Source organism: Gymnoscopelus microlampas (genome assembly GCF_963454915.1).
Source record: "Gymnoscopelus microlampas genome assembly, chromosome: 16".
Lineage (NCBI taxonomy): Eukaryota > Metazoa > Chordata > Actinopteri > Myctophiformes > Myctophidae > Gymnoscopelus > Gymnoscopelus microlampas.
The window spans coordinates 21,245,133-21,264,161 of NC_139953.1; the positions used below are offsets into that span (position 1 = coordinate 21,245,133).

The 19,029-nt window shown below is 45.4% G+C and overlaps 1 protein-coding gene across 5 annotated transcripts in view; it reads right to left on the reverse strand.

Moving 5' to 3' along the window:
* Positions 1–19,029, reverse strand: part of sash1a (SAM and SH3 domain containing 1a) — a 292,082-nt gene that overhangs the window by 29,862 nt on the left and 243,191 nt on the right. For 4 of the 5 annotated variants that reach the window (XM_084083287.1, XM_084083290.1, XM_084083291.1 and 1 more), the window contains exons 5-8: positions 12,989–13,029; positions 11,565–11,654; positions 10,881–10,993; positions 8,769–8,867 (exon numbers count right to left, since the gene is read on the reverse strand). In XM_084083287.1, the coding sequence (XP_083939413.1) occupies positions 8,769–8,867; positions 10,881–10,993; positions 11,565–11,654; positions 12,989–13,029 (343 nt within the window). The remainder of the gene's footprint in view (positions 1–8,768; positions 8,868–10,880; positions 10,994–11,564; positions 11,655–12,988; positions 13,030–19,029) is intronic. The other variant, XM_084083288.1, reaches the window with a different exon arrangement.

Consider the following 19,029-nt stretch of genomic DNA (forward strand, 5'->3'; position numbering starts at 1 on the left):
GAAAATCTGGTTAATCCTGGGTGGAAAAACATTTTGCACATGCACAAGAGCACCACATTCTACATTGCGGTATCAATACTGCAATGTAGAAGTACTCCGTTACAAGTAAAAGTCAGAAATTCAAAATTTACTCGAGTAAAAGTACAAAAGTACTGGTATCAAAATGTACTTAAAGTACCAAAAGTAAAAAGTACTGAAATGTTGGGAAATAGCAGATCTACAAGCTCACAACGCGTCGCGATGTGACGCGTTGGGGGGCGTCACATCGTTTACTTTACACCACTTTACACCACTGAGCACACACACAGCAACCCAGTATTTCACACAAATACCGCTCCGTTTTCCAAGTGTGTGCGTCTGCAAGCTACGTATGGCTGGCCACCAAGAGACAGTGATGATGATGATGAGTATGATGATGAACAGAGCTTTGGCTCCAGGACGAAGGAGAGTCTGGCAAAGAAGGAACATGGTCATTCTGCTGTTTCTATTTCTCCACTGGTTACCACGGCAACAACACTGGCTCTGGTCACACACTGCCAGCCGCATGGCCAAGGTTGATTTCACTGCTTATACAAAGAGCCACGCTCGCACACACACATACATTATGCAGGGAAGTGTGAGCACACGCAGGCACACACACACACACACACACACACACACACACACACACACTCATTTATATTACTATACTTGGAGGACATCGACATTTTAGCAAGGCGAAATTATGAATTTGGCATTTGGTTTTTCGTTTTGAACCCTAAGCCTAAAGCCGAAAATAGCAGATCTATAAGCCACTATTTTCGGTGCACAACACAACTAACAGCACAATTATTAATTAATTAATCAGGTATAACTCCAAGCCTTAAACCTAGCCTCTAAATATAAAACAACCATTTCTCTTGTGGTCCTACCAATGTCAATTTCTCAAATTCTACTATATACTTGTGGGGACACTTGGCCCCACACACCCCCACACCCACCCCCACACACACATCCACACCAACACACACACACACACACACACACACACACACACACACACACACACACACACACATGCAACCATTCAAAACCCTGTCAAGCTAGGTCTTCAGTGTGAAGCATTCATGCTCCCAAGTCTGACAGAAATGCAGCCAATGTGTATTGCAGCCCTACAGGGTTTGATTGGCAAAAACTAAACAAAACAAAACAAAAGCGGGAGGGGGGGGGGTCATTTTCTTACCCACTCAAGCCTGTGTGAGCTTGTAGATCTGCTATTTTCTGCCAAAATAGGTACGCCAGGGCTAATGTGGTTAACATGAATATTTGATCAAATTGTTCATTTGTGATGTTATCAAACATAAATAAAACATGTAAGAAGAAGTCTATATTTCCCTAAAAGAAACGCATGTTTTTAATTCAGTCTGAAGCAAGGATAAAGCATATTATTTCCACCAGCAATAACAATAAAGGACCAGAATATCAAAAGCAGTTGCATGGATTCCCCCCCCCCATCCCCGCAGCAAATTAAACCCTGCGGCGCTGGCCAAAGATCCTTAACATAGGAAGATAAGCCATCCCACGCTTTGCCACTGGGTACAAAATGGTACACAAATGGTCTTACGTGAGCGTGGTTGCCTCTCCCCGCCGCCACCATGCCCTCATTAGCCCAACCCCATTCACTTCTCCATTGGAATAAAGAGACTCACGACCTACTTGTAGGGTCTCCTAGACGAGCAGTGGTTCTAAAAGTGGGGTGCAGGGACCGTCAGGGTTCCTTGAGGGTGTTCCAAAAGGGTCCCTTACAAGTCTGTAACTCTGAGAGTGAACAAATGGAACCAAATGGACCCGAAAGGGTCCATTTGGTTCCATTTGTACACTCTCAGAGTTATAGGAGTCCTTCAAATTAAAATGTTAGAGAACCACTGTCTTTGCCCAGGCTTAATCTCTCAAGAACAGATTCAGAACGTGTGCGTGTTAGCTTACAAGTGGGCGTGCCTTCAGATCAGGAAGCAGGCCACACTTTACCCAATCAAATGTAGTGGGCGGGATTTACTGTCTGTGCGCTCGCTTCCCCACTGGAAACAAACCGAGACTCATTTAACAATAGCGTCCTCAGAGCCGACAAGACCACGGAAAGTTAGTAACATTTTGACTCGCTCTTTCATCATAGAAACAAGTGGGCTTATAACCAAAACGATCCATGTTCTTTGGGAGAAGTGGTGTTAAGTGTTCCGTGTAGAAATATTGTTAGTGGGAATGAAAACATAGACGCACCACCGGAAGTAGAGGGCTGAGGGCTCGTCCAAACCCCCGGTTTCCAGTCAGCATAGGTCTACTTAAAGGGATTGTAGACGAGTTCAGACATAATCAAAGAAAAAAACTGTTGTCAAACACCGCCACTCCAGCAGTTCGTTTCCCCGACCACCAGGGGGTGACGCAGGGCGGGACATCTAAATGAGCCATGCCCAAAATAGGTTGCCTTATGCGGATACAATTTGCAGAACTGCCCGCCCCTACGGTTCTCTGAATTTTTATTTTTAAATAGGCTCTTTCATGATAAATTGACCACATATATGAAGTTAAACAACTAAATTCTATCCACACGCTATCTTAAAAGTAAATTCTGTGCCTCAAAAACGAAGTTTGAGAGCGTTTTAAAACCGAAAGTAAAAAGTTGATACGGGCACGGACGCGCACGGACACGCACATGCGTGCGTTAATTTACGTACCGGACATAAACAACATGAGCATAAACAGTAGGGAAAATACGGATTTCAGAAAGAGTACTGTGTTTCAATGCAGGAAAACACCCCAGCATCATTATATAGTGGCTGATAGAGGGGAGAAAATGCAAAATATATATATATAAATATTTTTTCAATTTAGGCTTAATGTTCCCTACAATCCCTTTAATCACCCCCCCCAGAGTCAAATGCAAAAGTGAAAAACGCTGGGGGCGCCGTTTTTCCTTTTTATTGGACGATAGGTTCCCAGATTGGCCCAGGCTTAACAAGGCCGGGAGCTGCTTTTCTCACTGTGCTGTTATAGGGGTTAGACCACAGACCTGGATCACAGGCTGCTGACAACATAGAAGGCCTGAGGTTAACAACGGCGGGCTGGTTGGAGCAAACGCATCCAGACAGACACCGCGCCACAAGATCCCCCCGAGGGCACTGCTGCGGCACCTATATATGTGATGTTGTGACCTCTTGTAGCAACAGGGCCGTGTATGTGCAAGCTGTAAAACCTCTTATAGCGCTGGCACATAATGAGCTCTGTGGCCCCCGCGCCAGCAGGGAAAACTACACATAAATCACAGTGGCATCCTTTAGCCCATTAAGACCGGGAACATTTTTAGATTTCTTTGGCTATTCAAAAATAGCAGATCTACAAGCTCATAGCGCGGCACCGAGTGCCGCACTACGAGCTTGTAGATCTGCTATTTTTGAAAAATCATATTTTTTTTGGCAAACCTTTGAATATATATATATTTACTTGAATCTTTGCTTCTGGGGATTCTACAAATGTAGTCTAAATCCTAAGAGTTTTTTGAAAAAAACGTGTGTCGCCATAATCAGTTGTTCTCAAAGTTTTTCATGTCAAGGACCCCCACAATGATATGTATGTGGCCGCGGACCCCCGTGTCAAAATATGTCGTTCCAGGGACCCCCCAGAAGCAAAGATTTGAGTTAAAAATGTTCGCTTTAAAAAAATGTATATTCAAAGATTTGCACATATTTTTCACGATTTTTCAAAAAAATAGCAGATATACAAGCTCATAGCGCGGCACCGAGTGCCGCGCTATGAGCTTGTATATCTGCTATTTTTGAATAGCCAAAGTGTAAAAGAATGCTTTTTTAGCTCAAATCAAAAAGTGACACAGATGCGTTCCAGGTCTTAATGGGTTAAGTCCCCCCCCCCCCCACCACCCCAATTCCTTATCACTGCCACCGTCAGGCGGTGCGTGCTCAACGCTCCCATTCCTCCAGTCATCGGGGGGGGTGGGGGGGGGGGCAGTAGACCGGCACTGGGTGTGTGTATACCCTCTCATTTGGTCTCTTGACAGGCCCTCTCGGGCTTTATGAAACCACAGAACGAGGCTCTGAAAACCCCCTAACTTCACGGTCTCTCCGCCCCCCGATTCCTCCTGAGAAACTCTTCCACCCCCGAACCACCACAAGTCTGGCTGCTTCTACGTTTCGTTCGCCCCGGCCCGCCGGACATGTGGAACGTAAGACGGGTTGCAGGAAAAATGTACAGTTAATAACGGGGTCTGTGCGTCTGGGGAGGATTGAAAAAGGGGAGACGAGGAAGAGAGACAGACTATGGGATCAAGCCAGCCCACAAAAAGGTTGGACAGGAGGAAGTCTGGTGGTCCTGTATCTCACACAACGGCTATTATTGAGTAGAACACACAGTGGAGCTAAGGAGCAAATAAGTCTCTTATGAAATCAGAAGCGTCCGACACGTGGAATGACTTTGAGCAGGAAAAAAAGCTATTAGAAGTCTTTTAAACATACGTATCAAACTAAATCCTTAAACATAATGTATAAAACAAAGTCCTTAATGCAGTGAAACTGCTGAGTAAAGGAGTGGGAGGAGAAGAAAGAGGACTGTACCCTTTGCTGGGTACGGTGCAGAGAAAGGGAGTACGAAATGGAAAAGAGGTAACGGCAAACAGTACCGTAGGTCCTAACATATAGCCCTGAGGGACGCCATCCATGTAAATGAGAGAGAAAGAGAGGAAAGAGACAGGCAGAATCACACAGAAGAGTGATACAACACAGCTGCTCCTGTGCCCCAAATACAGACAGAGAATCCTGGAGAAAAAAAAAACATTCAGAGCATTAAAAAAAGTCCCAGTTTCTCCCTCTACTCACCGCCTCAGGCTTTCAGGACTGCAAAAATGACTATTCCCCCGTGTCAACAATCCCACACGTTAAGCGAGAGTGGTTTTTGCTGTATCCATAGTGCCACATATCCAGTGGCACAAGCTCGTGCGTGCGCGATTCAAAAACAATATCAATACCCGCGGCGCACACGCAGCCAGATTTGGATGCACTCTACAACACGGCCAGTCAGTGAACAGCAGTTCTTAAGGAATGAGGGACTTGTTTGGAAGTGCCGTGCCGACGGAGCTCGAAGAGAAAAGGCGTGTTGTGCGCCGGAGAACAATCCCAGCGTTTGAGACCCGCTGACCCTGCCTTGGCCCCCCCATCCCTAATGGTCGGCCCTGGAATGTAGGGGCTCTGATCGCCCGCCGGGGGAAGACAGACTGGAGAGAGAGACAGACAGGGGGAAACAGAGACGGAGGGACCAAACGGGACTGAATGAATTCAAAGAAAGAGAGTGCGGCCACAGACGAAACCGGACGCACGCACTGGACTGTATATCGCAAAACATGTATGGCACAAGTGTGCACATTCAAACGTGCGTGCACGTTAGCACCGCCACACACGACCGTTAACCATTTTAAAGTTGACCCAATTCCATTTATTAGATTTAGGGGGCAGCATTACATGACACACGCCCCGAGGGCCCTGGACGGGGCAGTCGTACTTCCTGAAGTGGTCCGTTTTGGAACTCAGTACCGGGGGTATTTACAGAAGACATTTGGGGCCTTGGGGGGGGGGGGATGAGAGGTCTTTGTCCAACCCGTTTCCTCTCTGCCTCCACAGTCCATGTGTGTGTGCTCACATCCCTGAAGACAGGCCGTGTGTTCCTCAGAACAATACACCTCCAGTCATCCCCTCTATCCCCTCCCCGTATCTACTGTATCAATCACTCAGCTATAAAGACAGGAAACAGACCTCTAGTGGCACGGGGACAAGGGTCAACGGAGCTTATTAGCAAACTAGCAATCTGTACATCACACCGCATCAAGTGGCCCCTGCTAGACACCAGGCAATGCTCAAGGTTGAGGGCTGCGCAGGGCAGAAGGCAGACGTCCTCTATTATATGGAAGGATATAATCAATTATACCCTGGAGAGGAGTTTAACGAGGCACTTTGATTGTCTTCAAAGAACGATTTGGCATGGCAAGCCACTCTGATTCAAACATACACCGAAGTCCAGGCATGGAGATGAGTTGCCAGGTTGACTAGATGGAAATGAAAAAATAAATAAATAACAATTGCCAAGGACATCTTTGCATTCGTGAAAGTCACAATCTGTAAGCAAAATCTGCAAGCAAGCCAGATTATTTTAGACTGCAGTGTCAAACGCACATTTATTGTAATTGCAAGAAGATGACAAATTCTGCATGCGTGCAATTGCCGCAAGTGGGAAAGGGCAGATGTCAGGGGGCTGTTTTCAGAGTATCTCAAGGCGGCAAGCTGTTCAGGTGAAACGGTGTGTTAAGCTGGGTATTAGTGGTGCATTTCAAAAACACACACACACACACACGCACGCACGCACGAGCGCACACACACGACTTAGGGAGTAGCTGTTATTTCTGTGTACAAACCAAATGCAAAATATATCTATGCAAGTACAAAACAATGTGTGTGACTTGACTTGACTTTACTGCATGCTACTTCCCATACACATCTGAATGTGTACGGCACAATGAATAACAATGGTCCAGCACCAGAGTATCTGACCTACATCTAATAAACACACACACACATTCATTGTCTTGAGTAAAAAATAAAGAAAAAAACATTTGAAATAAAACACTGTGGTCCTACAGCAGCAGGCTGTCCCAAGGTTCAACTCTGTGACTGACTCAAGGCCCTATGAAGTCTTCTCAATAAGCTCATTCACTTCACAAGGGAGCTGGAGAGGTACCGACTAAGGTCTCCTCTCCAGTTGACGCAGCTGTGGAGGACAATGCCCCAGCACTGAGTAGACTAGAGGACACTGATTCACCACCAGCCAAAGGCAGGAGGATCACGGTGGGGATAGAACATTTTTGCTGACGGCCCACTTGGCAGACCACACAGCAGGTTACAATTACAGCTGATTGGCTAGACTAGAGTAGGCTTAAAGGTGTAGTGAAATGAAAAATATGTTTTTTACACTTTTAGAGCATATCCGTGGTCATCATATGGGCATACCTAACATTAGATGCCAAAAAAAAAAGAAAAAAAACCATTTTTGTGTATTTTTACATCTAAAGTCCCTAAAAAGCCAATCTTAATTACTTCCTGTAAACGAAAACGTGCTGCGTGATGACATAACTCGACCTTCGTGAATATAAATGAATCTTGATTACATGCACCTGTTTGATTCCCATAGCTGCACGTTCTTCAAACACAGCTGATTTTAATTACAGAGATACTCCGTTTTGAATCTCATTGAAGATGAGTGTATTACTCATTTTAAACTTCATCTGCACACTAAAATATGTATCTGACAACATTATAGGTTAGAAATAAGCCAGGTAGTAGCAAACGTGCTTCACTGGCCGTCTCTCTCTCACTTGTAAACAAACACTAGCCGTGTGCCAGCACGGCTGAAGTGATTGAGATCCAACGTCCCATAGCCTGAAGGGATGGGACCTTCTGATTGGTTTAGAGTCGTTGAGCCGACGTTTCGGGCTGAACCTTCAAAATAAAATGACCGAAAATGTCACTTCAGTGCGTCTTTAAGCTAAAATACCCCCAAATACCCTCGTCACTCATAACAGCCAATTATGAGCCACGCCAGGACAGAGTTTCCCTCTAGACGCTAAACGATGGGATACCAGCAGTGTTGCCAGATTCTGTGAGAGAAACAAGCAACCAGGTCTAGGAAAACCAGCCCAAAAGAAGCGACTATGCCATAGTCGCTTCTGCCCATAGTCACTATGGGCACCACATGCGCACTTTAACATATACATCAGCTATTTGAAAATAGCAGATCTACAAGCTCACGATGTGACGCGTTGTGAGCTTGTAGATCGGCTATTTTCAAATGTTGCGGGGAACTTATAATAAGCAGATCTGGCAACCCTGGATACAAGGATTTACGATACACGTGCCTTCATTGTGAATGAAGGCACGAAGGTGTAGGCACGAATCTGTAGCCCTGTGTCAGGGCTACAGATTCTGTGACTCTGAGAGTCTGTGTGACTCTGAGCTGAGCTCTGAGAACAAAGTGGTGGAACAGAAAGTACGTACAATACTACACGGGAGGAAAGTCCCTTAGCTTGTGAGATGAAAGAACAGCGGAACAGAAATGAAGTGAGGGAGAGAAGAAAGGGAGAGAGGGGGCAGTAAGGCAGGAGGGTACGAGAGAAGACAGGGAGAGGGGGCAGTAAGGCAGGAGGGTAAGACAGAAGACAGGGAGAGAGGGGGCAGTAAGGCAGGAGGGTAAGAGAGAAGACAGGGAGAGGGGGCAGTAAGGCAGGAGGGTAAGAGAGAAGACAGGGAGAGGGGGCAGTAAGGCAGGAGGGTAAGAGAGAAGACAGGGAGAGGGAGGGCAGGAAGGCAGGAGGGAAAAGAGGAAAGGAAACAAACGTTGTGTGGAGGTGGTTTGTGTGTTGCTGCCTAGAGTTCACATTTGCGACCCTGTTGTTTACATGTGGGATGGATTTCAAGTCTAGGACGTCAAGTTAAACCCAGGGATTAAGAATGACACACAATTCACCTTTTGCACCTTCAAATGCATGACACACCCAAACACACACACACACACACACACACAGCTCACATGAAAATGGCCGTTCCATTTCAGGATCCTCTTTTGGGGCGGAATGTGATTGAGGTCACTGAAAGGTGAGAGGGATTGAGGTGGGGGAGGGATTGAGGTGTGGGGGGGGGGGGGGGGGGGGGTTGGGGGGGGGGGGGTAGTAGGGTACTTACATTGCAGTTTGAGGACTGGTTTAGATTGGGTGAGGATCCGTCAGTCCACTCTGCAGTGTCTGCACTGCTGGACTGTCTGCTGCTTTCATACTCCTTCAGCTATTATGGAGAAGAAGAGTTTAGAGAGACAAAGGGGAGAACAGGGCGGGCTTGCCCCGCTACTAGCGCCCGGCATGGTAGATCTCTCCACACACACACACGTATACACGCCAGACAAACAACAGACAAACACCAACGGGACTGACACAGGACAATAGGTGCATTCAAAACGTGTGTCCACTTGCATACAGTAGTGATGGGTCATTCGCGATCGATTCGTTCAAAAGAACTAGTTCATTGTCGCGAACGTGAACGAGCTCGTTCACTTGCTGAAACGGTTACGTTCACGCCAACGTTCGTGCCCCTCATCCCCCTCCCCCCCCCCCCCCCCCCGTGCACGGGACAGGAGTGTTTTTCACTAGAAAATAGCGCTACTGAACGAGAACGTGGACGAATCATTTGAACGAATCATTTGGACGAGTCATTTGAACGAATCATTTGAACGAGTCATTTGAACGAGTCATTTGAACGAATCATTTGAACGAATCATTTGAACGAGTCATTTGAACGAATCATTTGAACGAATCATTTGAACGAATCATTTGAACGAATCATTGCCGTGAACGTGAACAAAATCGTTCGTTCACTGATATGAACGTTTTTTTTTCCCACCACCAGCATACAGGCACATTTGCATGTCACGCACGTGTTGACAAACATCCAATACAATGTATTGGTCAGACACGCCACAGGCAGTCAGTCACACAACGACGAGTCAACACAACACAACTGTCCACAGAGGCTAATCATTGATTCTAGAGTGGATTGATTGTCAATCGGCAGTGGAGGGAAGAAAACCCCGAGTTCAGATCATCAACCAATAGCAGGCCAGAGATCCTGGTGAAGAAGAGGAGTGTGGGGGGAAGGAAGAATCAATGTCTGCCTTGTGGAGAGAGACAGATCTAGGGTTGTAGTCATGCTATCCTCACAGGAGCACTTCGTCCATTTTCAACCTCATCTTTATGTTAATTGGTCCTCACTCATTATTAGATGGCTCTATTTCTGTCTGAGGACAGTACAGAAAACCTGCTTACAGAGACATCATCGCTAGGCAGATTTCAAACTTTCTTTTAAAAATGTTTTTACTGATGCAAGAAAAACGGCTTCTATTTCAGTGTGCCATCTTCCCACTAAGAGACAGGCTGTCGTTTCTATCAGCTTGGGATTCTCATTGATGACGTCACTGGTCGGCAGGTGTCTGAACTGTCCCTATAGCCCACCTTTGAGACACAGAGGGAGTGGACTGTGATTGTGCCATTTTATAATGAGCGCTAGTGAGGACCAATTACATAAAGATAAGGCTGGAAGAAATGGCTGGAGTCCTCCTTTAAGCATGGCATTATCCAGGAGGTGACAGACAGACAGACAGAAGGAAAGGAAAGAAGTCAAAGGAAGGAAGGTAGAAAGGAAGAGACACCAGCGAGGGTGGTGGTGATTGAGATTTGGCAAAAAAATCACCACCGAGTGTACACCTGAGACATGACATCCACAACACGCAGAAAATGCACCAGAGCACCCGGTCCAACAGGTGGCGCTGTGGTGTTACCCCCACGTGTCCACCAACCGCAGTGGTGTGGACTGAATGACACGTCATTCCCACACACACACATACACCAAAAGACTCCTAAACCCCTGGCCCTCTGTAGAGCACCCCTGTGTGTGTGTGTGTGTGTGTGTGTGTGTGTGTGTGTGTGTGTGTGACTGTAGAGAAGGCGATGCAGCGCTACAGAGCAGGGCCTCGTAAAGGGTTAGTACCAGTGAGTCGTTTTAGTAAGCCAGTAAGCTATATGATGGAAATAGGTAGCAGAGATGGAGGAGGGGGGGAAGGGGGTCCTAACCCAGGATGCAGTGAGGGGGATCTGGAGGTTGAAGGGAGGCTGAGACTGGGGGGTGGGGTGGGGTGGGGGTCGGGTTGGGACAGGGCACGGGGGGGCTGGGGGGGGTCCTAGTGGTGGTGGGGGGAGGTTTACGGGACACGAGGCAGAGATGTGGTTCCGAGCACGCGGTCCCTACCCGAGCGAGGGCTTCTTCCACGGTGATCATCTTCTCCTTGACCATCATCATCAGCTGGATGCGCTCCTCGTCGCTCATGGTGATCTCGCTGGCCAGGTAGCCGATGTCCTCTCCTGAAACGGCCGGGGGGGGAAGGGTGAAGAGCGAGAACCAAAAGGGTCAGCATTAACACCATTAAGACCTGAAGCCGATTCTACAAATGTCTTCTAAATCCCAACAGTTTTCTGAAAAACGTATGTTTATATATCAGTGGTGCTCAAACTTTGTCATGTCAAGGACCCCCAAAATGATATGTATTTGGCCGCCGACCCCCATCTCAAAATATGTTGTTCCAGGGACCCCCCCCCAGAAGCAAAGATTTGAGTGAAAAAATGTTGCTTTAAAAGAATATGTATTTTCAAAATGCGTACACATTTTCAAGATTTTTCAAAAATAGCAGATATACAAGCTCGTAGCGCGGCACTCGGTGCCGCGCTATGAGCTTGTATATCTGCTATTTTTGAATAGCCCAAAGTGTAAAATATTGCTTTTTTAGCTCAAATCAAAAAGTGACACAGATGCGTTCCAGGTCTCAATGGCATAAAGAATGCGAGAACCAACGGGTCAGCATTAAGAACGCGGTCATGTGTGTGTGTGTGAGGCCGGGTCAGAAATGATCACGTCGGCCTCTTTTCACAACCTTACCTTTGGATGTCTGCCGCGCGGCGGGTTTGTGCTGCGACTTGCGGAAGTTCTGCCAAAAGGATTTGTTCTTCTTCTTATTGTCCCATTTACCTGAAGAGACAAGAGGTGAGGCTGAGTCACGAATGAACTACACATCCACACATAACACAAAAGAGAACTACACGTACACACACACAAACCACAGTTTGTGTCCTTGTCTCTGTTATTGCATGATGACGGCCAGAAGGAAAGAAGCACGTGATCTCAGAGAGAGAGAATGACTGGCTGTCTGATTAAATGGGACAGCCTATTCATCTACTCTTTCAAGGCCATTATAACTAACATCAAAACTGTGTGGAGAAAAAAAGGTCAGCGCATGTGTGCGTACTTCCTCTCTCAAGGTAATAAAGCATGACCCTTCTATGCCCTGCACAGATGTGCCTTCTCTCCGTCTTTATCCTTGTCCAAACAGACGGGGTACAAGCTCATTATCTGCCTTGCCAAACACACACACACACACACACACGCACACGCACACACACAAAACCAAAGGACGAACGAACACACAGACAGTCCAGACAAGGACGCAGACCGGGACCTAACAGTCCCACACTCTTTTCTGAGGAAAGTAATTGTGATATTCTTCGCCAGGACCAACTGTTCCCATACAATATTTAAACCATAAACTAAGTGATGTATAAATATTAACAATGTGTGAACGCTGTTTTGAATGTAGTGTATGTTCTGTATGAAAAATGCTGTGTCTTTAAAAAAAGAGAGTAATGCATGGACACACTTGCTGTGGACCAAGTGCACGTGTTTGGTCATAGTGAAACCATGCATCAGTCTGGTATCGGACCTGCCCCAGCCCAACCTTGAACACCAGAATGAATAATGCCTCTGGTGAATTGGAAAGTCCTCTCCATGTTCACTGGTGTTTTCTCTTAACCCATTGAGACCTGAAGCCGATTCTACATGTCTCCTAAATCTCAGTATTCTGAAAAACGTATGTTTCTATATCAGTGGTTCTCAAACTTTTTCATGTCAAGGACCCCCAAAATGATATGTATTTGGCCGCGGACCCCCATCAAAATATTTTGTTCCAGGGACCCCCCAGAAGCAAAGATTTGAGTTAAAAATGTTCGCTTTAAAATTATTTATATTCAAAGATTTGCACACATTTTCACGATTTTTCAAAAATTCCAAAGTGTAAAATAATGCTTTTTACCTCAAATCTAAAAATTACACAGATCCAGGTCTCAATGGGTTAATCGCTTTAACCTCACTAGTTCTCTGCTGTTCCGTTCACAAGGTACTCACGTTCAACCTCCAATCCCTTCTATATGTCTACACTTGCTATTGCATCATTGGCTGATTGGTGAGAAATGTGAACCACCAAAAATAAGTCTGCAATAAAAAAAAAAACGCATGGCTTCTGGACTCACCTCCAGAGCCGTCTTCAGAGCTGGACTTGTGAAGCGACATCCTGGAAACACAAGAGAGAGAAGCAAGAGAGAGAGAGAGAATGAACATCGGACACAAACACAAACTTCCCTTTCACATCACACATCATTATCATCTTTCATGTTTCTTGTCACTCTTCCAAACAGCCTCCCACTCTGTTTAAGTTAGAACATACTAGACCATACCCGTCGGCGCAGCGCATCCGTGGGGGGATATGCGCACATGATCTGGCAACCCGGGAGGCAGTTCGTCCCATAGCTGGGCAGGCCCGTAACCATGGCGACAGTGTTTGACAGAAAAACGCTAATAAGAAGCTGAGATTTGATGAAATTGAAAAACGGGCTTCACAGTTGCGTTCAGATGGTAATGGTCAATGGCTGTGTGCAAAATCAGAGCAATTGGTCCAGCCAGTGAGGAGAACCGGGTGTCTTCACTCACGTACTCACCACCACTACAGAGGTTACTAGAATTATAGTATGATGTATGGGTTGAAGCTGTGGTTTCTTTATTTCATGTATTGTATATCTGAGGGGCTTTAAGCCAAGGAGGCTGCAGTTCTGGCTGTTCACCACTGGGGGTCAGTGGTGGTATTTCAGTGACTAGCCAGGCGACCATGGCTTGAGAGGAACAAGCTGGAGAGGAGAGGGAGGAGGGTAAGGGAATGGGAGAGGAGAGGAGGATCTCAACCTTAATAACAGCAAACAAATTAATGTAATGATAAAAAAAACAATATGAAAGAGTCATTAGGAGGTGGGACATCAACCAGTGGAGGGAACGAGTGGACAACCACGTGAAGGCAAGGAGGAGGGAGCGAACGAACGGAGAAAGTATGCAACAAGAAGGGAAAGAAGGAGAAGAGCAGATGGAGTGAGAGAGAGAGAGAGAGGAAAGAAGAAGCAGAATAAACCACAGGGCAGACTCAGCCTGTTTGGGTTTCCACTTCCCTCCACAGGATAGTCACGAGGAGAGAGAGAGAGAGAGAGAGAGAGAGAGAGAGAGTGAGAGAGAGAGAGAGAAAGGGAGGTAGAGAAAGAGAGAGAGGGAGAGGGAGAAGCCAGTGGTGGAAAAAGTACTCACATGTTTTACTTAAGTAAAAGTATCAATACTGCAATGCAGAAGTACTCTGTTACAAGTAAAAGTCCGGAATTCACAATTTAGTAAAAGTAAAAGTACAAAAGTATTGGTATGAAAATGTACTTAAAGTACCAAAAGTAAAAGTACAAAAATGTTTGAAAATAGCCATATGTATAAAATAGGGCTAAAGTGGCTAATGGATGTTTAATAATATCATAATTGATATCTGAAAAGTAACTAGAACTAAAGTTTTCAAAAAATTGTAGTGGAGTAAAAGTACAATATTTGCCTCTTGAGTTGTAGTGGAGTAGAGATTGGAAATTGAAAATATTCAAGTAAAGTACAAATAACTCAAAACGGTACTTAAGTACAGTACTTAAGGTAAATGTACTTAGTTACTTTCCACCACTGGGAGAAGGGGAGATAGAGAGAGAGAGAGAGGGCAAGTGCTCAAGAGCGAGCCAAAGAGCATGGAAAATAACTGGGTTAAAAAGTATTCTGTACATGTGCGCGAGTCATCTCCTCACCCATCCTAAATAAACAGCACAGTGAACTGGGGAGGGGGGGAAAAACCCAACAAAAAAAAACCAACTAGGATAGGAAGCTTCCTTAAAACACAAGGAGAACACTCCCAGCCTCTGAGCCTTTTAACCCATTGAGACCTGAAGCCGATTCTACATGTCTCCTAAATCTCAACAGTATTCTGAAAAACGTATGTTTCTATATCAGTGGTTCTCAATCTTTTTCATGTCAAGGACCACCAAAATTATATGTATTTGGCCGCAGACCCCCATCAAAATATTTTGTTCCAGGGACCCCAAGAGGCAACGATTTGAGTTAAAAATATTCGCTTTAAAAAATATATATATTCAAAGATTTGCACACATTTTCACGATTTTTCAAAAATAGCCCAAAGTGTAAAATAATGCTTTTTAGCTCAAATCTAAAAATGACACAGTTCCAGGTCTTAATGGGTTAAAGAAACCTCACGGATGAGCAGCCTCGCCCTGAGCTCCCTAGAACAAAAAAACGTTGCCGTCGCGCAGAAACCTTGCATCTCCAAGTTTACACTTTTTTTTAGTGCTTTTATTAATCAATTAACTACTTCGTCATCCTATAGTGTCACACGTGTGTGAGCTTGTAGATATGCCATTTCTTTTTATTTCTTTTTTACATTTTCTTTTAAGTAAAAGTGAAAGTGAATAAGAGTGTCTGTGGGTTTTTATAAATATTGAACCAATGGAAAGTATCAACAAGAGCTTGTGGCTAAATAATAACTACATTGGATCCGTTGGAACACAGATTCTTTTTTCCCCCCTCATTTCCTGAAAAGTGATAGTTTTGCTTTTTTGCACATACAAGGTTTCAAACCGACGGCGACGAAAAACATCCTTTAGTCACACACGTTACCCTGTGGTTAGCTCTCCCCAGCAAGGGGGGGTACCACCACATCAATGCCTCTCTCGCTCTGTTAAAAAAAGAAAGGAGGCTAGAGGGGTTTCTGATGATGTGCTCAGGTTTTAAGTGGCCGGTAAAAAGTTTCACGAGGAGAAAAAAAAGAGGAATTGAGAGACTTGAGCCACTGTATGTTTTGAAACTGAAACGGCTATGTGAGCCGAGCAAAAGAGGTGGATCTGTGACACTGGATAATAATGCCCTACAGGTGTGTGAGAGGGTGTGAGTGTGTGTGTGTGTGTGTGTGCACGCTCGCTAAGAGATAGGTGGGGGCGGCTGTAGTGACTGCACAATGTCAGCCCTTCCCTTGCCCTCCTCCTACCCCTCAAAAGAATTGGGATAAAGCACATCAATCACAGAGAGGGTGATTGTGTGAAATATTAAATTGACCCTTAGGGTCTTATTGAGTCAATCTTCATTTCACACGCACTCGCGCACACACACACACACACACACACACACACACACACACACACACACACACACACACACACACACACACACACACACACACACACACACACACACACACACACACACACACACACACACACACACACACACACACACACACACACACACACACAAATGGGTGTACACTGTCACTGTAATGTCCATTCTTTCCTTACACTCGGGCATAAACTTGAATGACAGCCCACTCTCTCTCCATTAGGTGTGTGACTGGGTCAAACCAAGCTAATCAGGTTGCAACACTCTCCTCTGTGTGTGTGTGTGTGTGTGTGTGTGTGTGTGTGTGTGTGTGTGTGTGTGTGTGTGTGTGTGTGTGTGTGTGTGTGTGTGTGTGTCAGTCAAATACTGTATGTTTACGCTCTCTCTCGGCAGTATGGGAAACCTTCGCACCCCCTTAAAGCCCGGCTACCATGGTAACATAATGAGATGCTAATTGAATGGAGGCCTGTATGGTTGAGCCCTCTGCTCCCCCCTCACCCCCAACAGCCAGGCTAGGGCCGAAGCTAATGCTAATGGGACTCACTCAATAGAAGCTCCTTTCTGCTCTGCTCTCTATAAATTAACCTCCCGTGCAACACACACATGCACAGTGTCACTCATGTACACACACACACACACATAAACCTCAGAAAGAATCTCTCCGGAGCACTGTGCCGATCTGGGCATTGTGTGGCTAGTCAACTTAACCCATTGAGACCTGAAGCCGATTCTACATGTCTCCTAAATCCCAACAGTTTTCTGAAAAACGTATGTTTCTGTATCAGTGGTGCTCAAACTTTTTCATGTCAAGGACCCCCAAAATGATATGTATTTGGCCGCGGACCCCCATCAAAATATGTTGTTCCAGGGACCCCCCAGAAGCAAAGATTTGAGTTAAAAATGTTCGCTTTAAAAATATATATATTCAAAGATTTGCACACATTTTCACGATTTAAAAAAAATAGCAGATCTACAAGCTCATAGCGCGGCACTCGGTGCCGCGCTATGAGCTTGTATATCTGCTATTTTTGAATAGCCCAAAGTGTAAAATAATGCTTTTTAGCTCAAATCTAAAAATGACACAGTTCCAGGTCTTAATGGGTTAATTGGTTTAGCCTGAAATCTTTGGCATGCCTTTCTAGTTCCGTTCAACTCCTTTACATTGAGTTATAGACTGTGAACTCCAACTGGTTTGAATGCTTTGGCAGAAGCATTTAACTTCCGTTGTGTACATATTTTTACTGCAGCCTAACTTGTAAGAAGGTTAAGCTAAATGCTAAGAAATGACTTGCACTCTGCAAGTGGGTAAAATGCTAATTGTATCATTTACATGTGGAATGGAGAATTGTGCCAATAATGTGTGCAAATGAGTGCAAAACGCAACGCATACAGAATATATGATGCATGTAAGTGAAAGTGGTTATGTTTGACCACTTTCCTCCTGGCAAGCGGTGTATAGCGTTACTAATGTTCATAATGAGCCCTAAGCCAGCGTGTGGTGTCCGCTATGGAAGAATTGCGTGCATGGTAACACCGTTATGCTGCAGTCACACAGCCCTAGATGAGTTGTTCCCAACCTTTCCTGGATCGGGGCCCACTTGAAAATCTCAAAAGCGTTCGCAGCCCACCCATCTGACCACCCATTAAGACCTGAAGCCGATTCTACAAATGTCTTCTAAATCCCAACAGTTTTCTGAAAAAAACGTACGTTTCTATATCTTATGTTTCTATATATGTATTTGGCCGCCGACCCCCATCTCAAAATATGTTGTTCCAGGGACCCCCAGAAGCAAAGATTTGAGTTACAAATGTTCGCTTTAAAACAATATATATTCAAAGATTTGCGCACACTTTCACTTTTTGAATAGCCAAAGTGTAAAATAATGCTTTTTTTTAGCTCAAATCAAAAACACAGATGCGTTCCAGGTCTTAATGGTTTAATGATCAAATCAACCGATTGTGTTCCAGCTTGGATCAATGGAACTAGCGCAGTAGTACTTTACGTTCCTATTTCTCGGTATCACAATGAAGACTTTGACAATTCTTTCAAGGTTGTAAACACACACACACACACACACACACACACACACACACACACACTTGAAGGAACTCTAACCAGGCCAGCAGCCAGTAAACCCTCCGCTGTAACAGAGTCAATGGGGGGTGAAGGCTCCGAGAGGAAGGCTGACCTAATAAACTACTAATTACATAAGCAGTTATCATGTGATATGGTTTGGCCGGGGCTCTATTGTATGACTCCGTCTCTGTGCAAACGCCAGCACCTGCTAGATCACTCCCAGCAGCCCCTTATCCTGCTGGATTGTGGGACAGCTCACACACACACACACACACACACACACACACTCAGATCCACATGCACGGATGTGCGTCTTTCTTTTTTGGGGGTACATTTTTCACCGCACTCAGCACAAGTCAGTGAAAGTCGGTAATTTCTCTGCGTGCGTTGTCGTGTCCCATGCCTGGCCACCTGGAGTGCGTGGGGCCATTGGTCTTCTTTAGGGACAATGAGAGGCAGCGACCCCGTGCGCGACGACAGCCCAGCCCACAGGAAGAGCACGCATTGGAGGTGACCCCGGCAAAGGTCAAAGGTCACAGTGATTTCCTTGATGAGAAGAGGGCAATGAGGACACCGTTCCATGGCAGGAAACTTGTAGTCACACACACACACACACACACACACACACACACACACACACACACACACACACACACACACACACACACACACACACACACAACACCACACTACCTACATACGCATGCAAGCAAGTGCAAATGAAGGCACGTCCGCACCCGCACAAACACACTTTATTTTGTGTTCTATTAAAAAACTAGCTCCATGAGGGTCATAACACTGGACGTCGAGTGGTAAATGTTATGCCGACGTCGCGGTTTAGCTTTCCAACATGGTACTGTTGCCATAAACATGCCCCTCTCATGGGATAGCCTACATTTACATCTTATTAGTGGTTAGAAAACACGCCATCAACAAGGCACATGTACTCTCTTTGCCCTACAAACC